The sequence below is a fragment of the Rhinatrema bivittatum genome, chromosome 6 (assembly GCF_901001135.1).
Source record: "Rhinatrema bivittatum chromosome 6, aRhiBiv1.1, whole genome shotgun sequence".
Lineage (NCBI taxonomy): Eukaryota > Metazoa > Chordata > Amphibia > Gymnophiona > Rhinatrematidae > Rhinatrema > Rhinatrema bivittatum.
In genome coordinates, this window is record NC_042620.1 from 158,607,832 (window position 1) to 158,633,415 (window position 25,584).

A 25,584-nucleotide genomic window follows, 5' to 3' on the forward strand; every position below is an offset into this window, starting at 1 on the left:
CCTTGTGCTTATCAAGAGTCATCAGCATAGGAAAGGCAGGCGAGACAGAATATTCATGGCAGGCAAGGGGAGAGTGAGAGAGAACTAGGGAAAGTCGTGTTTTTCCGGTGTTTATCAGTTAAAGCCTAAAATCAGAAGCCCTAATTATAATATGCATGAACCTTATTTGCTCTCATTTGATATTTTAGTATAGAGCTGCTTCAAAAGCACCCAGTTGGGCAATTAGCATCTGATGAGCCATAGAGGAGGAGCTAAGAGGGATCGGAATAAGTTGCAGCTGGCCTACAAACGTTTTCCCAGAGCTCACATATTTCCTTAACTGCAGCTCTGTTCTTAATATTCCTGACCTGTTTTCAAAAAGCAGACATGGGGAAATGCATTTATATTATTTCCCTTCAGCATCCTACTCACTGCAAATGTGATTCTTTTTTCTCAGTAAATAGAAGGCACTGCTGCTGATTTTAAATGGTTTGAAATTAATAAGCTATAGAGCCGAGCACTACTCATCTTATGTTAATCTTGTTTTGTTTTTGTTTTTTTTTGTTTAGTCTTGTTGAAAGTGAAGGATACAAGGTCAATAAACCCATGTGAATCCCTTAGCAACAAAACCAATAAGGTTAAATTGCCCAGAGTTTATTTTCTCTCTTCTGGTGAAGTGATGTGGATTTCATTGGTGACTGCTAAGAGTTTCAGACTTGGTGTGGTTGTAAGGCAAAGTAAAATAGCTAAATTACAACCTACTGTGTACTTCTCATTTTAATGACTGCTCAAATTATTTAAATGGGTTTATTTATCGCCAGCCAAGGCTCATAATTCTGGGAAGATCATCTTGAGCATGACTTTCAACCTGTGCTAGTGATCTCATCGCCATTGTGCCATATTAACACATTTTTAACATGACAGTAATTTAAATCCCAGAGATTGCAGATAAGCTAACGGGAAAAGGAACTTTTCACTGGCAGCTCCAATACTGCATTAATAATAAGAAACAAATAAGAGGCTGTACTTTGGCTGCTGTTTTTCCACTGAAATGAGTTCACAACCATGCTGTTATCCTCCATGACCTCTTTGAATTGCTCAACCATATTATAACACTAAAATTCCTACTAAGATAAGGCCTATACCTTCTGCAGCAGATCTCAATGTTCTTACCAGAAAGAAGAATCCATTTTTATAATTCTGGAAAGTCTCTTTTACTAGTTTTGTAACATTGTGTATAAGTTGCAAATATGTGGACAAGTTAATTCAATTTTCAAAGCAGACTTACACGGATAAATCCACTTTGGAAATTATCCCCGAAAACCTACACGCTGAGTTACATCTTCTATTTAATATGCATAGTTTTACCAAGAGAATTTACTCACAGTCTCTGAAAATCAAAAAATGTCTGTATAAGTCCCAAGCATGCACAGACTCCAACCCCTGGAATGCCTCTCCCCTAAGCCTGTTCGAGCATGCAATGTATATGTGCACAATTTTACACAGCTATTGGTCATGAGATTTTTAAAAGGGCCATTTCGGTGGGTAAAGCACTACCTTGCCCACAGAAGTCCCTCTGAAAATTATCCTTCCAATGTCTTCATTCCTCATCATTGGGGATAGCTCTATCAGCCCTATTTTCTTTATTCAACTGAATTCAGGGGCTTAGAACTTATTTCAGGAAAATCTATATTTTTATTCCCAGATCACAAGTAAAGAAGACTTATCAAGTCAGTACTGGTCCATTTTTTATTCGAGCTACAATACAGTTTGATATCTACATTAGGGATATGCAGAGGGACCGCATACGTTACATTTGGTATTCGTATTCGTGGGGGGGCAGATACGTTGCATTCGGCAAGGGGGGGCCCCGATCTGTTCATGCGTTCCATTCTTATTCGTTTCCCGGCTAAAATTGAATTAACTGCAACCCCCCACACTCCTGACCCCCCTAAGACTTGCCAAAACTCCCTGGTGGTCCAGCGGGGGTCCGGGAACCATCTACTGCACTCACGCCGTTGGCTGTCGGTATTCAAAATGGTGCTGATAGCCTTTGTCCTTACTATGTCACAGGGGCTACCGGTGCCATTGGTTGGCCCCTCTCACATGGTAGGAGCAATGGACGGCCAGCGCCATCTTCTGCCCCCCTGACCCCCACAAGACTTGCCAAAAGTCCCTGGTGGTCCAGCAGGGGTCCGGGAGCGATCTCCTGCACTCGGGCCGTTGGCTGCCAGTAATCAAAATGGTGCCAATAGTCTTTGCTCTTACTATGTCACAGGGGCTATCGGTGCCATTTTGAATACCGGCATTTTGAATACCATTTTAAATAACGGCAGCTCCCGGACCTCCGCTGGACCACCAGGGAGTTTTGGTAAGTCTTGGGGGGGGGGGGGGGGTCAGGAGGGTGGGGGGTTTGTTTAAATTCGCTCCTTTAGATGGCCGAATAATTCGGTGAAGATTTGTTGTATTCGTGGGAATCGTGATACGTTTCGCTTCCCCACGAATACAATGAATATGGCCCTATACATTGCAGATTGCCAATACGTTGCAAATGAATGCACACCCCTAATCTACATGTCTTTTTATATAGTCAAATAAAGCAATAGAGAAATCATGATAAAATAATATAGAATCACTGTAAAATGTGTAAGTTTAATATTGTGGTTTCAAACAGAATCCATGTGACCTTGCAGACAGAAGTCTTAACCATTTGCTGCATGATATCCAGTGACGGATTTGCCTATTCGGGGACTGAGTGTCCCACTGGTTGACTGATCATTCCAATCACATGCTTTTTTTTCTATCTTCCTAGCCTGAATAGGTGTAATTTCCTTCACAGCTGACCATCTTCTTCCAACATGAGCCCCACACAAACGCAGCCATCGTGGCAATCAGCCACCATTCAGGCCCTTCCTTTGGAGCTGTTCTGGCACCTCTTTTTCCCCATTTGCTGTTCCCGTCCCTCATTGTTCACTCTGATTGTAGCCTACTACTGCCTTCGCTTCTGTCATTGGTGTTCATTGTAGTCTAATGCTACCTTCAGTTGTGGGGAGCCCAAAGCTCACTCATGAACCCTTTTCATTACCTCCAGCCGTGACTTTTGACCTCTCTCTATGCCAGACCAACCCGATGCCGTCTCTTGCTTCCACAGCCTTCTCCTTAAAATCACAGCCAGCTCTCTTAATCGTGGCCTAACCTTTGCAGCTCCTCTCTCCTTCCATGGCTTATCGCCACCAATCTCAGCCTCTCCTGCATTGCAGCTTAACTCTGCTGCCCTCACGGCCTGCTTCTGCAAGACTCTTTCCTCCCACCCTGATTGCTACTTGTTCTATCACGACCCTTCACTGGCATGGCCTTTCCTCTGCACTATTTTCCTTAATGAGGGGGAGTTTGACACCAGTGCTCATCACTGGAGGTGGGCCTTCCCTGAATCTGGCCCTTCTTTCTTGCTGCCTCCTCAGTCAGGTTCTTCATGGAATATTCTTCCTTCTCATCTCTGCCCCAGGTAATTTCTATTTTATTTATTTATACATTTGCATGGCCATGACGGAACCCATCCTGCTGCAGCCTGAAGAGAGGCCTGCATGGCTGCAGCTGAGGCCCTCTTCCCCTCCCCCCACCTTGCAGGAGCAGTGCTGCCACCTTCTACCTCCCTTCTGGCATTGAAGAGTAGCACTGCTATTCCACCGCAGCAAAGACAAGATCATAAGAAAGGGGGAGACCTGAAAGCTGTATGTGTGTATGCTTGTGTGTATAAGAGAGAGAGAGAGAGTGAGCAAGCCTGGGTATGTGAATAAGAGAGAGAGCCTGCCTGTCTATATGAGACAGTCTGCGTGTGTATGACAGAGCTTGTGTAAGTATGAGAGACTGCATATGTATGACAGAGCGAGAGAGCCTGCATATGTCTGTGAGAGCCTGAGACTTGTGTGCATGTGTGAGAGTGAGAGAGTCTGTGTATATTAAAGCATATATGTGAGTGAGAGAGAGAGCTTATGTGTGTGACAGCATATGTGTGTGTTGGAAGGAGAGAGAGGACAAAGATTGTGAGGCCTCCTTCCCCTAATCCACAACAATCTGTGGGTGACTAGAAATCAAAAGATCCCAGGCATTTAGAGCTGGAGATTTTGAATCCTATTATTTAAATTTTTTGGATGTTATGTCATGTCTGCTGTTTGAAATATTTAGTTTTTGGGAAATATTAGAAAAAAATTGTGGTTTTAGTTACTGGATGTTCATTAGATATTACCTGCTTGACATGTTTATTTTTTTTATTAGTATGTTTTTAATATTATGAATGATGTTTTATATTTCTTGACTTTATTGCTTAATGTTTAATGAGGAATGATGTTGTTTCTGTTTTTTATTGCTGCACTGCATACAGAGTCTGTCTTTTTACTGTTTCTAGTTCAGTTTTTGTCTGCATATTTCTAGTTAAATATTATTGTCACTTTATTCTGTATTTGGTGAGAGTCTGTGTGTGTTCTGCATGTATGAATGAGGTGAGGTATTCTGCTATAGAGATGTGTATCGTACCAGTAATCATTTCCGGTTTCGTTTTCGTAGAACCGCAGGAAATTTCGTTTCCCGTGGTTCTGACCGTTTTTTTTCGGCTGTCCCCATCCGAAAATTTTTTTTAAAAACACCCTGATCCTTCAGATTTAATTGTTTACAATCCCCCACCCTCCTGACCCCCCCCAAAAAAAAAAAACTTGCCTAAAGTCCCTGGTGGTTCAGCAGGGGTCCTGGGAGTGATCTCCCGCTCTCAGGCCGTCAGCTGCCAGTAAACAAAATGGCGCCTGTGGCCCTTTGCCCTTACCATGTGACAGGGTCTATTGGTGCCATTGGCCAGCCCCTGTCACATGGTAGGAACAATGGACGGCCGGCACGATCTTAAAAAATGGCGCGGGCCATCCATTGCTCCGACCATGTTGTACTTTTTTCTTAACCCAGAATTTTACACCAATTTTATAATATGTATCGCTAGATAATTGCCAAGTACAAAAATATTTTTTTCTCCTCATCACATAATTCTTTCCTGAATACATGTCAGAGCATGTCTTGTCTGGGGACAATCTAGTACTGAACACACCTGTTTATTTTAACTAGTTAAAAAGTAATTCAACAATATAGTTGGACAGAGAGATATTTTTATAAAGCTTAAAAGATATCATAGCAATGTAACCTCAAAAAGCTTGTATCTTTAAATATCTTTAAACTTTTGTTAACCTTATCAAAGGTGCTATCTATAGCCAACCACTTTTTTTGTTCTTTCAAACAAAGGTTTATTACATTTTTTAATTAGAGTAGAAAAACAAGAGCAGAACAATCTGAGAAATGTTTGAAGAACATTGACCAACAATTGACAATAGACTGGACTAAATTCATTTATCTTTTTTGGTTCTCTTCCACATACTTGTTTTGGCAGTCTAACATGGCAGTCCTTTTCTACTCCTTGTTCATTTATCTTATCTGTTATTATAAGGTCCTTGTCTTGATTTGGTTGATGAGAACCATATAGTACATAGAAACATAGAAATGACGGCAGAAGAAGACCGAACGGCCCATCCAGTCTGCCCAGCAAGCTACGCACTTTATCTTTTTTTTTTTTATCTTTTTCTCTCACCCACCTGTTACTATTGGCTTCCAGTACACTCCAGCCCTAATTCCCCTCCACCCCACCACCAATGTAGAGAGCAGCGCCGGATCTGCATCCAAGTGAACATCCAGCTCAATTAGGGGTAGCAACCACTGCAACAAGCAGGCCACACCCCTGCCCCATACTCTTACCCACCCCTGTTTTGTTTTTTTTGGGAGATGGCAGCCCTCCATCCTTCCGCTCCATGAAGGTGGAACACCAACCACTGGCATCCCGCTCCGTGAATGCCTCTGTGGCTACTGCCGCTCCATGCAGTGTTTTACTGCCTCCTCTTTATTCACGTCCTCTAGACTTGATGGACCCACAGTGTTTATCCCATGCCCCTTTGAAGTCCTTTACAGTTTTAGACTTCACCACTTCCTCCGGAAGGGCATTCCAGGCATCCACCACCCTTTCCATGAAGAAATACTTCCTGACATTGGTTCTTAGTCTTCCTCCCTGGAGCCTCAGCTCGTGACCTCTGGTTCTGCTGATTTTTTTCTGATGGAAAAGGTTTTTCGTAGTCTTTGGATCATTACATACGGTAATTTGTCTATTATGGTCACCTAGATACATCACAAGACATTTATCCAATATCATACCTCATTTGTCATTGATCTTCTGTTCTTTCAAAGTATTCACATGATATTGCACTGTGAACATATATTCTACTCAACTCCACCCTAGTTTGTGTTAGCAACACAACTGAAACAGTAATCTAAACAGCCATCCCAAATTTTATGAAGAGTCTTCCTTTCATTTGCTGTATGACAATTGCCCACCTCAATCCAGCTAAAAGTACAAGCAAGGTTCTATAGGATTTTCACATCTGCGGGTGATGTTTTCCAGCAAAACTCTGGCTACAGAAAAAGTTTGTGCAGGTCCATTCAAGTTGTGGACAATCTTCAGAGGGAATTTCCCTTTGAAAATTAGGTACGTAGTCTGTGGAAACAAAGTATCTGTGGATTTTGCACCTACTGAATGTGTGATGTTTGAAAATTGTCTGTTATCTGAGCATATGTCTCAAAGTACTTAAGAAGGAAAGTCATCAGAAAAAGGATTAATTATTGGGCTTTTATGTAGAATCATTGAATTACTGTCGATACGATGACTGGCATTTTATAAAGTGTATTTTTTTGGAAAATCTTAACAGAGGTTACTTAGCCTTAACCAAGTATCCAATATTAATGGAGTATTAGAACATAAGAACATAAGAAAATGCCATACTGGGTCAGACCAAGGGTCCATCAAGCCCAGCATCCTGTTTCCAACAGTGGCCAATCCAGGCCATAAGAACCTGGCAAGTACCCAAAAACTAAGTCTATTCCATGTAACCATTGCTAATGGCAGTGGCTATTCTCTAAGTGAACTTAATAGCAGGTAATGGACTTCTCCTCCAAGAACTTATCCAATCATTTTTTAAACACAGCTATACTAACTGCACAAACCACATTCTCTGGCAACAAATTCCAGAGTTTAATTGTGCGTTGAGTAAAAAAGAACTTTCTCCGATTAGTTTTAAATGTGCCCCATGCTAACTTCATGGAGTGCCCCCTAGTCTTTCTACTATCCGAAAGAGTAAATAACCGATTCACATCTATTGAATATGTCAGATCCAAAAGAAAGATAATAGAAATATACAATTAGGTAGCCATAACTGAATGCCAAGAATCAAAATATTTACAGTGTTAGAAGATATTACGCTCATTGTTCATTGTTTTGCTTTTCGTAACAATTCCTAGCACCATAACAATAGCACATAGCATAGCACCATAATTATTTTCTATATAAAGCTAATTGCTGCTAAGACCAAATGATGGTTCTAAGGTCCTAGGGAATGGATTATGGAAAGCCACGTTCAGCTTGGAAGCTACTACATAAAAGATAACCACCTTGCAACATTAAGATTAGCTGTACCAGTTGCAAGAAATGTTGAGAAAATATCTTTGTAAGACTTTGTCCACACTTTCTCCATCTCTGCAGCATGAAGTAAAGAGAGAGGATGAAGAGTGCTCAAAGAGGGTAAAAACAATCATCTATGAAGACCATAAACGAAGCAAAATAAGAGGGACTTCTCAGAAAATTGCTATAATTCTCTGAGTCTTCATATGCTTCTCTGGTTCACGAGTTATCAGCTGTTTTCAAGCACATAATAAGTTCTGCAGAAGGATCATAGGAAAATTTACATTTCCCGTATAGCCATGTCTATTTTTAAAGGATTGAACTTTTAAAAAATGTAATCCTTCTTGATTTTGTATGCTTGTAAATTACAAGAGGATAAATTCTCTTCCACCTCCTCTTTTCATCCTGCCACATTCACCACTCTGAATCATGGGAGAGGGAGCACATGCATGCCAATTAGCACAGGGCTAGAGAAGTGCAGGAAAATTTGCAGCAAATAGAGACATGGGAAAAAATGGTCCCTTTCACTCTTTGCAAAATAACGGTAATTTACAAACAGCCGCATAGGCATATATATATATATATATATATATATATATATATATATGCGCGTATGCCAACTCGCAACAATGGATGCGGACATTTTATAACATGTGAGCGTAAATGTGCGCATGATATAAAATCAGCTAGGCACGCATACATTTCCTCACAATTTTATATGGACCTGTGCATGTGCATGAAAACGCTAGCTCTACCGCATAAGTGGGGAGATTTTATTAGATACTCACGCCAACGCAATTACCAGTTTCCCTAGTCCATTCCCAGTTCACCCAGGTAAAGGATAGGACTTCCTAAGCCCCCTAGTTAATATCCCTCCCATTTACCCTTTTAGCCCCAACCCTTAAAACCCTGCTAACTAGCCTCATTTTTTTTGTTTCATTACTTATACGCCATCCATAGCAGAAGTAAAGTTACATGGTAGGGGAGTCCGGCGCGCGCTTGTGCACGTAAATACTTACGCGCGCATTTCATGTTACAGACCCGGACTACCCATGTCCTGCCCTTGATCCACCCCCTTTTTGCCTTTCCCATTTGTTCATCTACCAGGAGATATGTGCGTACGTGGGTGCTTCTTGAAATCTGTGTGGTGTGTGCTGGCCCAAGACACTTGCATATCTCCCAGCTCTGGCACACGCAGGACATTTAAAACTGACCTGAAAATGTCTACTGATGCAAACTTGTTTCACCGTGGAATCTAATGTGAATGGTTTGGGCAAAATCAGAAGAAAAAGCATAAAACGTACCCTTTCACTGCCATTAAACACCTTGGGCCAGATTTTATAACATGCGCGTGGGTGTAGATTTGTTCGTGCAACCCAGTGCGAACAAATCTATGCCCGATTTTATAACATGCGCGTGCAGCCGTGCGCATGTTATAAAATCCAGGGTCGACGTGCGCAAGGGGGAGCACAATTGTGCAACTTGCGCACGCCGAGCCGAGCAGCCTTCCTCCGTACCCTCTGAGGCCGCTCCGAAATTGCAGCAGCCTCAGAGGGAACTTTCCTTCTGCCCCTTTCCCCCCCCCCGGCACCTTCCCCTCCCTTTCCCTATCTAACCCGCCCCCAGCCCTAACTAAACCCTCCCCTCTGACCTTTATCGAAGAAGTTACGCCTGCCTCTGGGCAGGCGTAACTTGCGCACGCCGGCTCTCCATCCCCCAGGCCGGTGGCTGTTCCGGAGGCCTCGGTCCCGCCCCCGGAATGCCCCCAGGCCAGTGCCCTGCCCACGGCCCCGCCCCCAGAGCGCCCATTTTTTCAAGCCCCGGGACTTACGCGCATACCGGGGCTTGCGCACGCCACCCAGCCTATGCAAGATAGGCTCGGTGTGTGCAGAGGGAGGCAGGGGTAGGTTTTCAGGGGTTACACGCGTATCTTATGTGCATAACCCTTTGAAAATCTACCCCCTTGGTTTTATTCAAAAATGATAAAAATAGCATGCAACTTTGTCTCGCTGTTTTCTACTCTTATATCCAAATGTAAGCAAATATGCTAGTAAAACTGTGCAATTAGCAAAGCCAAGCATGCATGTGCCTGAGAGGAATGTATTTCACCATTTGCTTTGATCACTGAAAATAGAGCCCTTGGAGCTGGAAAAAGATATGATCTAGGAAACAGAAGTCAACAATGAGAACAAAAAAGACAGAAAAAAAGTTCTGTGTGTGTTTTTCAATTATACAATATCTAAAATATAAGAGCTCCAATTTTCTTGCAATGAGGGATACCTACTTTCACCTTGCCCTGTCATCCCTTATCCTTCTTTCATGCTTCAGTAGGCCCACAGTGTCACCTGCTTAATTTTACATAAAGCTAAGATTACCAAGCATGCTAGAATGCTTATATAGTAGACAAGGATACAGAAATTGTCCGCATACTTTGTAGCATCAAAACATTTTGAATGTGATTGGGGTGGGAGTGGGCTGGGGGGACAGAGAATGTTAACATTAAATTTTCAGATATTTAAGCAGGTAATTATGCACAGCTAAAAAGCAGAGATCTATAGCAATTTGCTCAGTGACTTGTAGTGATAAGGCCTGGACTATTAGTCCTGGTTAAATGACCCAGGAACCACATCTCAGATACAAGAAGAATAATCTTCTAGCCCCAGCGCATTGCATTTACTCAGATCACAAATTAAAGTCCCTTTGTAAACAGCACTAACAATCACAGCAGCAATAATCACGCTGGAAGCATTGGATGGTTTCCAACATAACCTTACTGATGAATGGTGAAATTGATGAAAGTTCTTGACAGCTCTAGCTGTTTCAGTATGGCATGTTACAAATTTAGATTTGTGATCTTTCCTCTTTTTAATCTAACTTATAGTTCAATTTACACTCCAGTTAATAAATCCAATTTCTCTTGTCTTTCCAATCAGTCATAGGAAAGTTGGTAAGCTCCCTCCAAATTGCTAGGGGAATGTCTTTTTAGTTAAATTGATGATATGATAGACGCAGTCCAAAAAATTACTAGCTCTCCTGAAGTTTTTCTTCTATCTCTCCATTCATGGTATTTTTATACATCTCTTCTCTTTGAATCTCCTTGAGATGATAGTGAACTTACTACTAGTTTCAGGCAACATCTCTCCACTCTACTCCTTCATACAGGAATGGATGAGAACCCACTTCTGCTCCAGAACTCTTACATTTTGCCGTGTTCTCTGCCTGAGACACCACTCCTTTAGTTTACACCAGTGGTGGGCAACACTGGTCCTGGAGTGTCACAACCAGGTCTGATTTTCAGGATATCCACAATGAATATGCGTGAGGTATATTTGCATGCATTACCTCCATTGTATGCAAATATACTGCATCTCATGCATAATTATTGTGGATGTCCTGAAAGCCAGACTTGTTTGTGACACTCCAAGACCAGAGCTGCCTACCCCTGATTTACACACACTGAGCCTCTGGTTGAGTACTCAAGCATGTGGAAACATAAGCCGCGCAGCCTGCCTCCGTTCCCTCCGAGGCCGCTCCGAAATCGGAGCGGCCTCAGAGGGAACTTTACTTCCACCCCCCTGCACCTTCCCCTCCCTTCCCCTACCTAACCCATCCCCCCAGCCCTATCTAACCCCACCACCTTTGTTGGAAAAGTTACGCCTGCCCAAGCAGGTGTAACTCACGCATGCCGGCTGCGTGATTCCCCAGCCCGGGAGCAGTTTCGGAGGCCTCGGCCACGCCCCTGAAACGCCCCCTGGCTGGAACCACGTCCATGGCCCCACCCCCGAATGATGCGCCGCCACAACATGCCCCCGACACGCTCCCCTTCCCAGGAAAGCCCCGGAACTTGTGCGCATCCCGGGGCTTGCGCGCGCCGCCGAGCCTATTCAACATAGGCTCGGCGCTCGCAGGGGGAGCTTGGGGCAGGTTTTCGGGGGGTACGCGTGTATCCTACACGAGTACCCCTTTTGAAAATCTGCCCCTCTAAGAGCACACCATTCTCAAATACACATGGGGGAGCTACACACCCACATGAACTACTTTTCCAGTTCCTCCCCATACCAATGGAATATTCCTTCTGACAGAAATCTGTTTCTGGTAGAGATCTAGAATGATCTCTACACAAGTTGATATTTAAGATCAGAAAAGCCATTGATTCATTTTAACAGATAAGTTTTACTTCAGAGTAAGAGAGATGGTTTGCATTCTATACCAACCAGTTGTATTGCTTGCCATTCAAAGTTAATGAGCACAATTTTCACAGCCATTTCGCTCGGGCAAATAATGATGTACTTGAGCAAACTGGCTATGTCAAAATAGTTCTTACTCAATCTAGCTAAAAATCTACAAGTTTCATAGTGCATATACTTTTTAGCCGCATTGAGGGAGGACAACTCCATGGGGCGTGTTTAGGATGGAACTGGAAAAGAAAACACTTTAATGGGATTTTCAAATCTATCTACACTATTTTCAACAAAAGCCTGCCTGCAGAGAAAACAAGTGTAGGGAAAATATGTGCATAAATTCCCTTTGAAAATTAGGTGCAAGGTCTGCAGTACAAAACACCCAAGGACTTTGCACCTAAGCAGGCTGTTTGAAATTTCCCCCCAAAACCCTACATGAAAGTACATGCTTATATTACACAGGTATGGCAACCAAGCAGTTTTGAGAGCAGACCAGGATCAGCTCTAATTAGAGTGAAAGATAAGCCTGGAGACCATCAAAAATAGAAAATGAAGAGCAAAGAAATAAAAATGATTCCCAGGATTTCCTATTGTGACATAGTTGTATGTGGACCAGAGTGAAGTATTTTAAAGAAGGATGGCTTTGAGGATTCCAGAGCAGCCTATGAGGTGTTCCAAACATAGAAAAGCCTCCAGTATGCCCAGAAGTCCATGTGTTCTGAAATAAATGACTGTAAAATCAGTAATAAAGTTGTGATGGTCAATGCAACTTGTCATCTCATATTCTTTTTTTGATGTGATGGCCTTTTCCCATAAGTCCTCAGTGCTGCTAAAACATGAATTCCATTTAATCCACAAGAAATGTTAATGAGGATAGTTGTGGTTATTAGTCTCCATTTACTGTAAGATATGTAAGTAATCCACCACAAATGTCTACTGTAAGCATCAACTAAAATCAATGATTGTTCATAGCATCCAATTTTTTTATAGTTGTTGACTTGTTATATATTTTGGGCCAGATTCACTGAATATTTTTTTCCCATAGACACAGAATGATCTTTGTGATTCAGGCCTTTTATCTTTTCACAAAACGAAATCTAATAACGTGTTAAACTAACCATATTTATTTTTCAGTAATAAACTTTTGAAAATCTACAGCACTGTCCCTTCCCTGCATCTTTGAGGAAGGAATGAAACTGCATGTTACATTTATTTAGCACATTTGGGCCATTTTTAGCACTTTTATTTGTTAAAATAAAAGTGACATTTTTAAATGTTCTCTCAACCTAGCTTGATGGACAACATCATGCTAGGTTGAGAGAACATTGTTCAAATCTCATCTTTGTGTGTTTCCTCACTCCAAAGGACATCAAATCTTCACAAGAATGCATTGTTCTGTTCATACATCTCACTCTGCATGTAAAAATGGCCCCTAAGCCCTACACTACTACCTAAACGTCACCTCGAGTTACTAAGTGGGCCTCCTATAGTAGCATAAATAGCTGCTTACTATGGTGCTACCCCCAGAGGCTCTCTCTCTCTTTCTCTCTCTCTCTCTTTCCTCCCACATCTCAGGCCCTTCCGCAGCCTAAAAATGCCCAAAAAAGAATTTGTGAAAAACTTGCAAATTGCATTATGGACATATTGCATGACATCGCACAATTTAACGCAATTGAAAAAAGGTGTAGTTATTTTCGGCGTTAAAACTGTGCAATATCTTGCATTATGGCTTCACAAAGCCAGCTTCCTTTTACAGAATTCCCACCCCCGACTCCTCCTCAATCCCTACCCTTTTAAGAATTTGCATCGCACCATGCACTATGCTGCTTTTCGCATGCGTTAAGGCATTTTTTGCATGTGAAAACACCTTAACGTATGTGAAAACGTTATAACATGAAAGTTAGGGATATAACCCTAAATTGATAAAAAAAAAAATGAAAAAGGGAATCATCAACCTTTGCATCCAATATAGCTTCTAACAAAACATCAGTGGGCTTCCTTCTCTTAAATTAATTCATGAAATTGGAGTTCTTATATATTTAGACCAACCATGTCTGATATATTATGTATGAAGTTTCATGTATGTCACTTTAATTCTAAGCCAGGAGTATGTCCTGGGATAGTGTGCATGAGAAAATTTGTATCCATTACATTTTGTTTTAATTGATTATTTTTGTGTTGCATTTTTTAAATGTAGTTTTGTTTCATTACTTGTGCATTTAAAATGCATTTTTTAACCTGGTAAGCAATTACGTACAAGCATCTGTTTTATACATAAAAAATGTAGGTGCTTAAAATAACAAAGCAAAAGAAAATGAATGCACTTTCCTATTCTGATGCAGATCTAATCCAAGGCCAGGTGTGATGCCTAGGGAAATTCTGACCCATTGGGCTCCCCTCTCTTCCGAGTTAAGAGTAGGGAAATCCTGAAATTGAAGAGCAGGGGAAGGGTAGGATTATGGCACTGTATCTTCTGGCCCAGTACAGATATCTCCATGCACTCACAGCTGCATCTCCTCCCCCATTGACACTCATGAGGAACATAAAGTGATGATAGACACTGGGAGACAAGGCTACTGATAGCCCCCCTCCAAGGATGGCCTTATTCAAGGGTGGTTGTAGAACCAGACAAACCAGTTTATAACCTGTTGCACAATCATGGGGTAGGGGTATTGTTTGAAAAAAAAGCACTCTTGTTTTTTACTTGTTTTAAGATTTGTTGCAACTCTTAGAATACATGTGCGGGTTATTTTCCTGTTTTTCCCTTTGCTCCATTTGTAGACCTCATCAGAATCTGTAACAGTGTTTTAGAGATACGAGTCACACATTAACATTGTTTCCTTTATATTCCTGATGTAAGAAAATAAAAATGCTTTTGCTTATTGTGCTATTCTTACTAATATATACAAACATCTGTTGACCTTATGCCTCACAGATATGGAAAACTCAGGAGAGCCTATTCAAAAGGAAACATCTACTTGTGACATTTGCCAGTTTGGGGCGGAGTGTGATGAAGATGCAGAAGATGTATGGTGAGTTGACTTTTATAAGCAGAATTTAATAATATTATTTAAAAAAAAACATTTTCTTCCCTCCTTCTCTTCTATGGTCTCTGTTCTCATCCTATTTCCTGCTTCACCACACATCTGTTCCAATTTCCTTTTCTCTAAAAGGAAGTAGACGATATACTGTAGAATGGTTAATACTGGATAAACTGTATTTATTTTTACTGTATTTCTAAACAAATTGAATAAAAAATTAACATAGTTACATGGCTGTTTCTATTTCTGAATACAAATGTGCAGTTAGTAAGGATGCACATTTGTTTGAAATGAAATAAATAATGTCAACAACATTGTCTATTTTGTTTCATTTGTTGATACTGCGAAACGAAAGAAAATCACTGAAATTATGGGTTTTTTCAGATTTGTATTAGTACAAACTAAGTGCATGTAGTGCTCACTAATTGGACTTAGTATGCATTAACTAAATTTAGTGCACGCAGGGAGGGTAACTTTCAAACCAGTGCATGGGCGCACATTTGCTCGCATACCTCAGGCCACACCCAGGTACACGGCTATTTTAAAACATATGGGCATATATGCATGCATGTTATAAAATAGCCTGGCCATGCATATGTGCGCTGAATTTTAATTGGGCATGTGCTTGTGTGCATAAATCCTGCTTATTCCACATAAATGGAAGGATTTTAAAAGGGACGCACACCAATACCATTGCCAGTTTTACTAGTTTCGTGCCCAGTTACTGGTTAGGTCTTCCAGACTCCTCTAGTTTTCTAGCCCTCATTCCCCACTGTTAGCCATGACCTTAAAACCTCACTGATCTTCCTAAATTTTTTTTGTTTTATCACTTACAAAATATCCATAGCTGAAATAAAGTTACGTGGCAGTGACCTCAGTGCATGCCAGTGCACATAAGTGTTTACATGATCATCTCTTGTCCAGGCCTCCACATGCCCATATCCATACCCAAGCCTCATTCCTTTTTGTAAACTTTTTATTTCTGTGCAGTGGGAGATATGCACACATCCGGGTGGCTTTTAAAATCTGTTTGGCGCACATATGCCCAACTTATTTGCGCATCCCCTGATTGATGCACATGCCAAGCTTTTAAAAGCCACCTTTAACTGAAAATATTGAATTAAGTTTAAGTATCCAATGAGGGAGCAGTTCATTAGCTAGAGCTATGGTTCTGCATTCCCACTGGCTGCCTTTTTAGTTACTTGTTTGTGTTGCCAAGGTTGCAAGATGGCATTGGGGGGGGGGGGAGTGCCACCTGGCTGATTACAAGTATAAACAAACAAGTAAAAATAGCATAGGTTCTAGCCAACATAAATAGGCAATGCAAGCGTATATACTGAAATTGACAATCCATGATTATTTTAAGAAAGGTGACATGGCATTTTGGAATATGCATACTTTAAGTTTTTAAAATTTTTATTTTTATTCAGTTTTACAAATTTGCAAATCAAAACAAATTTGACTTACACAAAACATGCATTTTTCAAGGTAAACAGGAAAAGAAAATTATTTTAACATGTTAGGAACCATTAATAATCCACAGTATGGGCTAGATTTTAGTACCTACGCGCGGGTATAGATTTGTGCATGCAGCCCGGCGCACACAAATCTATGCCCGATTTTATAACATGCGCGCGTCGAGCCTTAGGGGAGCCCCGATGGCTTTCCATGTTCCCTCCTAGGCCGCTCCGAAATCGGAGCAGCCTCAGAGGGAACTTTCCTTCCGCCCTCCCCCACCTTCCCTTCCCTTCCCCTCCCTTCCCCTACCTAACCTGCCCCCCAGCCCTAACAAAACCCCCCGACCTTTATTTTAGAAGTTGCACCTGCCTCCGGGCAGGTGTAGGTTGCACGCGCCTGCCGAGTGGCCCTACGAAGGCCTCTGGCCACGCCCACACCCCGCCCCCTTTTTTCAAGCCCCAGGACATATGCTCGTCCCGGGGCTTGCGCGCATCGCCAGGCCTATGCAAAATAGGCTCGGCACGCGTAGCCCCCTGCGCACGTAAATCCAGCTGGATTTACACGCATATGGCTTTTAAAATCTGCCCCTATGGGTGGTATTACTAAGATAGAAAATATAGGAAAATACAGCCTACTTCATAAATTTACTGTTCATGCATTGAAAATGCTAAGGATAGAACTTACTAAAGGGAGATAGTCACAAGTCTTTCTATATTACTGGGAAAACCTTCCAATGAATTAGGATCCGAAAACACAAATTTAACGCTATTCAATCTAATTAAACATTTACTTGGGAACTGAAGCATTAATATGTATATTTTGAATCACCCAATCCTGTGTCACTTTTTTAAGAGTGTATTGTAATTGGTAAAGGTGTATTTGGATTCTGCCAATTATGTGATTCTATTTTTTTCCTGCTAATTTAACTCTTGAGTGAAGATGTAGTAAGGTAGTCCTGGTTGTCTGCTGCTTTACTTTGGGCGAATTGAGGAGACAGCGTAGCTCTTAGCTCTTTTAAGAGAAATAGCAGTTCATTTTTTGAGATTTCTAATTAATCATCAATGTATTAACAATTTGTGATTGATTTGATTTAGTTAATATCAGTCTTGGAAGGCATAGGCCTGCAAGGAAGGGCACTAGTGCTTAGGCTCTGTAGTACGTGACAAAGTAGTTGTGTGGTCTTACACTACCTGCTGCACTGCTTTGTCATTAATCTGACAAAGTCTCACTGTCTGCTTTGCACTTAGTATAAGACTTTAATATTCTAGGTTTCTGTTTGTCTTTCATCTTCCGACCTGCCCTCTGTCCTCTGGCGGCCTTTGGTCATTGGCTCTCAGTGTGTGCTCCAGTTTATATTAATACAGTATCTGGTAGTGGGTACATACAGCCAGACATAGTGCCAGTTCTCATTTCTAAATTATAAATTTAAGTGCAGTACTCCTTCTTCATACACCAGATAATGTAACAGTGGTGTCATTTTGGCAGTAGACAGGCAGACAGTCAGCACTGAAAATTAAATTTTCTTAGCTTATGATTTGTAGGCATTGATTGATTTTTGGAGAGAGTATCACACTATCTTTGCTAGCTAAGGTGGCATTTGTCTTCTGTCGTGTGGTGTGAGAGAGAGAGAGAGAGAGAGAGAGTGATACTGGAGTGGTGGACAACTGGTGAAAGAGAGGAACTGATGTGAGTGTGTGGTGACTGGTGAGAGAATGAGAGATTGAGAGACTAGCGGTGACTGGAGAGAGAGAGATTGGTTGAGGGTGACTGAGAGAGAGAGAGAGACTGGAGTGGGGGTGACTGGTGACAGAGAGAGGGACTGGTGCATGTGGGGTGACTGGGAGAGAGAGAGAGAGTCTGATTGGGTGCTGACTGGTGAGAGAGTGAGAGACTTGTATGTGTGAAAGAGAGAGACTGGTTGGAGGGTGACTGATGAGAGAGAAAGAGAGACTGAAGTAGGAGTGACATAAGGGAGAGGGACTGGTATGGGGTGACTGGTGAGAGAGTTGGAGACTGGTGTGAGGGATGACTGTTGAGAATAAAAGATACTGATTGGGGTGGGGTTACAGGTGAGAGAGGGAGAGACTGGTATGGAGGGGGACTAGTGAGAGAAAATCTTGTTGGGGGTGACTGGTAAGAGAGAATGGAGAGAGAGATGACTGAGAGTGAGACTGTCTGGGGTGACTGGTTTGAGAGAGACTAGTTGGGGGTGGGGTTACTGATGAGAGAGGGAGAGACTGTGAGGAGTGGATTGGCGCAAGAGAGAAAGACTGGTTGGGGTGACTAGTGAGAAAGAGCGAGAGAGGCTGGTTGGGGAAGGGGGTCACTGGTGAGAGAGATATGTGTGGAGGGGGACTGGTGACAGAGAAAGACTGGTTGGGGTAACTGGGGAGAGAGAGAAACTGGAATGAGGGGGTACTGACTACACAGATGAGAGAGAAAGGTGTAAGGTGACTCGTGGTGAGAGAGAGAGAGACTGGTATGAGGGGAAATAGTAAGAGAGAGAGACTTGGGGTGAGGGGGAGTGACTGATGAGAAAGTGACAGGGAGACTGGTTTGAGGGATGACTGGTGAGAGAGAGAGGGACTGGTGTGGGGAAATGGTGAGAGAAACTGGAGTGAGGGTGAATGGTGAGAGAAAGAGAGACTGGTATGGGGGAGTGACTAAAAAAACTTACTCAATTTCAAAATTGGCTTATTACAGGTACCAGTGTACATGATCATAATTAGTGTACACTAACCATGAAATTAGGGGACTAACAAATTAAAAAAAACAACAAGCCAGTTTAAAACAAAATCAAGCAAAAAATAAAATGACACACAAAAAAACACTGCACACCCCTAGTGGTTAGGGAACTTAGCACTTAAAACTGATTTGTCCTGGAGATCCAATAAGCAAATTTAGAAACTTTCTAGAAACATTTTTTCTTTTCAAGGGGTTTTGTTTTTTAGTTCATTTAATATTTTTTTTTTGGTTTCGTTCATTTCCCCCAACCCAAGAAATTATTAAATGGTCATAAAATAACAAAACAAACAAAAATTAAATAGGCCTCCTCTAACCTCACCTCCAGCCCAGCAAAGAGAAGCCCAAGGCCTGGGCCCAGTCAGCTGGCCTCTCCGGGCCTCTTTGAACCCCGCAATCGACCCTATAAATCTAGCCCATAGACCAGAATTACATGACTGCATTTGCCTCGGGCCCTCCAACCCCCATTTCCACTCAAAATGTTCCTGTTTCCGGAGACAACCCTATCAAATTGGAAAAGTAGAAGGAAAGCCTGTTTATTTCTGCCTTTACTCTTGGCACTTTCAAAATCGCATTGCTCGATCCTAGGACAGATACCAAAGTGACATCCTGTTGTTGCTGTTCTGCAGGCCTCCAGCATCATTTTCAAAGGGCCAAGAGTGAGGAAAGGAGCAAGCAGGCTTTGTTCCTGCCCTTTGACTTATTTAGTCCTACAGATGAGATATATGGGGGCAGTGGAGTTCCCCTGGGTCAAGCCTCTGGAAAATTTTAATGGGCAATAGTGGAGATCAGAGGGTCCCAGGCAGGTCCCAGCCAAGTCCATGTACCCCTAGCCAAGTCGTTCTGAGCCCTGGGCTAAATTTGTGCCGCTGGGAGTAGGAGTTGGAGTTGTCTGGGGAGGTCCCGCTGGGTAGGCCTAGGCCACAGGTTTCTCTTTGGTGGGCGGGAGGAGGTTAGAGGAGCTCTAGGAGGCCCATTTTTTTCTTTTTTGCACAAAACCCAAAATACCCCAGATTGTTGGGGTATTTTCATGAAGCTATTTTAAGCATTCATCAAAAACAAATGCATATCCCTATTGTACAGTGATCAATTAATAAGTGAAGGGAAACAGACTGAAAAGGCTGTATTTTAGAATATTTTGATCTCATGGTGTTCATTGAGGTATCTGAGAAATGCATTTTTTTTTTATAGCCAAGTGATTGATCACGTTTAGCACCAGTATTGAATGTTAGTATATAATTCTGTGCCCATTTTGCTTTTTTTTTTTTATGGATTCGCTGTTATTCAGATGAAGGTTGCATCCCTGAATGCGTACTACATGAATTTTAAATCATTTGTATATTTCTAAGATAGCAAAAAAAAAAAAAAAGATATAATTAAGGCCTTGATTTTCCTGCAAGTAGATAACTGAGTGAATGCTGCAGTATTTACTCCTTATTGTCTTCCTGTTCCCATGCCCTTGTGTCATGGCTATTCACATAGCTGGGTCTGTCTGGCACTCCCCTTTGTGCACCTCTTCGTGCAACCCTTAGGTTTAACCATTCCCTTGTTTTTATCTCCCTTGTTAACAATTTCCATGTCAATGTATTGAAAAAGGAAAAGCTTAATTTCCTGCATTTTTTGTTGGAATGTAAACCGATGTGATATGTAAAATCGAATACCGGTATATAAAAACAAACAAATAAATAAATAAATAAAATTAATTAGGAGCTGGGTCTGTCTGGCAGTGATACACAATAGGGTGAATTGCTGGTGTCTGCAGAACAGGAACGGGACCTCAGTGTTATCACATTCAATGATTTCAAAAAGCAGTGTGACAAAGTGGGCAGAGCCGGGGAGATATTGGATGCGCATGGAAAGGTATAACTGGGGCATAAAAAAGGAAGCACGTATGCCGTTCTACAGGTCCATGGTGAGATCCACTTCTAGGGGCCATTCTTCCAAAAGGATGTGGACGGAGTAGAAGCGGTCCAAAGAAAGGGCAACAAGATGGTACAGGGTATTCACCAGGAGCCCTGTGAGATGAAGAAAAGAGGAGAGATAGGCAAGTTAGGATAGAAAGATCAAAATACCTGAAGGGTAGTAATAAGGTATAAGAAGCAGGTGTAAGGTCAGGACATATTTTTTCATGGAAAAGGTGGTGAGTACATGAAGAGCCATCCCAGAGATGGAGGCTAAAATGGTAGCAGACTTCAAGAAGAGAATGGATATGCACAAGGATGCTTAGTTTAAAAAAAAAAAAAAGACGAGAGAGCAGAAAGTCAATCTAATGACACATGTTTTCTATCCTACTATGGTGTAATGTTATGTTTTTACAGAACTTTAGACAAGTAATGGTTCTTTCATTATTGCAGCTTGCTTCTCCTTCAATCACATCTCCCCAAGGAGTCAGCAAAGAAGCAGCTGCTCCATGGTCACGTGCACTTTACTGTGCCCACATGTTTTTAAAGCAGCCCCATATAATCACGTTAATCTTTCATCTGCTAATTTGTGGGCACAGTTTCCAGGAAGTGCCATGCTGCAGATCTGTTTTAGTGAACCTCTCTTTGCATAGCTTTTCATTCCACAACTTCAGCCATGTCCTGCCAGCTGACCAATGCTGTTCGGGAAAACTCATGATTTAAGGCGTTTGGTTACTCCTGTACTACCATAGACATGGTAATTTTCAAAAGCCTTTTAGCCAATTACATGCCTGTTTATCCAGGTAAATTAACTGTCTGAAAATTGAACAGCTCCTACCTGCCGTAGACAACACGATTCGACTGCAGGAAGTCGTTCCGGACCCCCGCTGGACTTTTGGCAAGTCTTGTGGGGGTCAGGAGGCCCCCCCAAGCTGGCCAAAAGTCCCTGGGGGTCCAGTGGGGGTCCGGGAGCGATCTCCTGCCGCAAATCGTTTTTCCGTACGGAAAAACCAAAGGTAGCACCGGCGCCATTTCTACAAGCATCGGAGGTCCGAGAGTGGAAGATCACAGGGGGACCCTTCCTCTGGACCCCAGGTAATTTAAGGTATTTTTTGGGGGGGGGTCGGGAGGGTGGGGGATTTATTTTAAAGGGTCTGTTGCGGTCCCGGTCGCTAGGCTAGCGTCCGGGTCCTTACCTTTCTGCTGCTTCTCCCGGTCTCGCCGCGATCCGTTGCTCCTAGGGCCTGCAGGGCCGCATGGCAGCGTCTCTCTCCACGTGGAGACACTGCCGAGGGATGACTCTGACTCCTCCCACTGCCAGGCAACGTGCGCGCGCGCGAGCAGGGGGCTCTTAAAGGTCCAGCACCCGGAAGTGCTGAACCGCCCCGTTCCTGACGTCAGACGCTGGCCGGCTATTTAAACCAGCGTCTGACTTCCTTGCTTTGCCTTTGCAACGAGGTCGCTCTTTTGTGTGCTTAGTTGCTTCCCAGCGTTGTTTCCAGCTTGTTCCAGCCGTGCCTTGCTTCCAGCTCTGGTTCCTGCTTGTTCCAGCCGTGCCTTGCTTCTAGCCCTGGTTCCTGCTCGTTCCAGCCGTGCCTTGCTTCCTGCTCCGGTTCCAGCTTGTTCCAGCCGTGCCTTGCTTCCAGGTCAGGTTCTGCTTGGTCCTGCTGTGCCTTGGCTCCAGCTCTGGGCCCTACTTGCTGTCTACGCATCCTGACTCCAGCTCCGGTTCCTGATTCTCCTTGACTTCAGCCAGCCACGACCCTTGGTCTTCTTCACGATTCTCCTTTGTCTTCAGCCAGCCACGACCCTCGGACTTCCACACGTTTCTCCTCGTCTTCAGCCAGCCACAGACCTCGGACTCATTCGCGATTCTCCTAAGTCCCAGCGACTCGGACCCCTACGGGCTCCTCCTGGGGGGGTCTCGGGTTTCCAGGGTGAAGACGTCATCAGTCCGCTCCAGCTGAGTGCCGCCTCCCGGCTTATTAACACCTGTGGACGTTGTCCACCTCAGCCGGCCCAAGGGTCCACTATTGACTTTCGCCATAACATAACAGTTTGCAAAGGCCATGGACTCGGCGGACTCCTCTCCTATGCAGGCCATCCCTGGCATGGCCCAAAGAATCCAGCAGCAACAGCAATGTCTGGAGGTCTTGGCTGCTACGGTGGATCGCCTAGCCAGTCGCTTGGACGCCAATCCTCCACCGGTGGCACAACCCCCGCCTCCACCGGCGGTTCAAGTTCCCGCGCAGACTCAGCTTCCAGCGCCTACTCGATATTCCGGGGATGCCAGATCGTGCAGGGCGTTTTTGAATCAGTGCTTCATCCGCTTCACCTTGCTACCAGGGCAGTTCCCGTCGGATGCCATCAAGGTAGCATATATTTTGTCTCTGCTCGATGGGAGGGCTATGCTATGGGCCTCTCCCATGTGGGAGAAACAGGACGCCATGCTGCACAATTTGCAGGATTTCGTGACTCACTTCAAACAGACCTTTGATGAGCCAGCTCGTGCTACCACCGCTACCACTGAAATTCTACAGCTACGACAAGGTTCCCGCTCTCTGGCGGAGTACGCTATTGAATTTCGTACTCTGGCGATGGAACTCGGCTGGCAGGATGACTGTTTGCGGGGTATTTTCCTGGAAGGCCTTGCAGGTCGTATCAAGGACGAGCTGATGGCTCACGACCTGCCCCTCACTCTGAACGGGGTGATAGACTTGGCCGGGAGGATTGACCGGCGATTGCAGCAACGAGCCAAGGAGGGTCGAGTTTCTCGTCGGCCTGTCTCATTGGCACCCTCCTTCTCCAGGTCTCTGACTGTACCTCACAAGACACCATCAGCCTCCCACAGCTCCTCTGAGGAACCTATGCAACTTGGTCGGGCGCCTCTAACCGAGGAGGAGAAGACACGTCGCCGCACTCAAGGCCTGTGCTTATACTGCGGCACTAAGGGTCATTTCCTGGGTCAATGTCCTGCGAGGCCGGGAAATGCTCAAGTCTAGGGAGAGATGAGGAGGTTCCCCTAGGCTATGTTAATGCTACTCCTCAATGTACAGTTCCTATAACGTTGGAGTATCCAGGTGGCTCCTTTCAGACTCTAGCTTTCATTGATTCCGGAGCCGGAGGGAACTTTATCTGGAGAGAACTGGTACGCCAATTAGGACTACCTACTAAGCGCCGGATACCTCCGTTACGGGTTACCTCTATCCAGGGAACCCCTCTACCTGGATCTATTTCTGAAACTACGATGCCTCTTACTTTACGGACGGGACTGCTTCACACGGAGACAATCTCCTTTTTGCTACTTGATAAATCAGTGCACCCTGTGGTCCTGGGACTCCCTTGGTTGCAACAACATGCTCCAGTGATCCATTGGGACTCTCTTCAAATCGCGCAATGGAGTCCTTCCTGTTTCCAGAATTGCCTAGATCCCGTTCCTAGACCGGAGATATTACTCTCTCACTCTGCCCTGGACATTCCTTTGCCGTACCAGGAATACGCTGACGTGTTCTCCAAACAAAAGGCTGAACTGCTTCCATGCCATCGGCCCTTCGACTGTGCCATTGATTTACTACCTGGTTCCACTCCCCCGCGGGGTAGGGTATACCCTCTTTCTCTGCCAGAAACCCATGCAATGTCAGACTACATTACGGAAAATCTTGCCAAAGGGTTCATTCGTCCTTCGCACTCCCCTGCAGGAGCAGGGTTCTTTTTTGTGTCCAAAAAAGATGGCTCCCTCCGGCCATGCATAGACTATCGAGGTCTGAACTCCATCACTAAGAAAGATCGCTATCCCTTGCCTCTGATCCCAGAACTGCTCGATAGACTTCAGGGGGCCAAGATCTTTACAAAATTGGATTTACGTGGGGCGTACAATCTGGTTCGTATTCGTCCCGGTGACGAGTGGAAGACAGCGTTCAACACGCGAGATGGACATTACGAATACTTGGTAATGCCTTTCGGCTTATGTAATGCCCCTGCTGTCTTCCAGAATCTGATGAATGAGGTACTCCGGGAGATGCTTCATTCTTTCGTCATAGTGTACCTTGATGACGTCCTGATCTATTCCCAAGATCTCTCTTCCCATCGCCAACTCGTCAAACAGGTCTTACAAGCTCTAAGAGACAATCATCTATACGCTAAATTTGAAAAATGTCAGTTTGAGCGCGAGTCGCTTCCGTTCTTGGGATATATTGTTTCCTCGTCCAGTTTCCAGATGGATCCAGAGAAGGTGGCGGCCATTGTCAACTGGCCTCGCCCGGTTGGCCTGAAGGCGCTACAGCGATTCCTTGGATTCGCCAATTTTTACAGGCATTTTATACCACATTACTCCCAGAAGGTGGCTCCTCTCACGGCGCTTACTCGCAAAGGGGTTAACGCTCACGATTGGTCCTCTACCGCCTCGGCTGCCTTTGAAGACTTAAAACAAGCATTCCTAGCCGCTTCCTGCCTACGACACCCAGATCCACAACGACCCTTCATCCTGGAGGTCGATGCCTCGAATCTGGCCGTTGGAGCGGTGCTCAGTCAACACGATACTTCGGGCAAATTAATGCCATGTTCTTACTTCTCTAAGAAGTTTTCGCCTGCTGAATGTAACTATGGCATCGGAGACAAAGAACTCCTAGCCATTAAGTTGGCCTTCGAGGAGTGGAGGCAATGGCTGGAGGGGGCTAATCATCCGGTGACAGTGTACACTGACCACAAAAATTTATTGTACTTGGCCCAAGCTCAACGACTAAACT

The 25,584-nt window shown here is 43.8% G+C and overlaps 1 protein-coding gene across 1 annotated transcript in view; it reads left to right on the forward strand.

Annotated features, from left to right (window-relative positions):
• Positions 1-25,584, forward strand: part of TMEFF2 (transmembrane protein with EGF like and two follistatin like domains 2) — a 718,820-nt gene that overhangs the window by 385,917 nt on the left and 307,319 nt on the right. Inside the window, exon 5 of the mRNA XM_029606083.1 lies at positions 14,633-14,729. Within this exon, the coding sequence (XP_029461943.1) occupies positions 14,633-14,729 (97 nt within the window). The remainder of the gene's footprint in view (positions 1-14,632; positions 14,730-25,584) is intronic.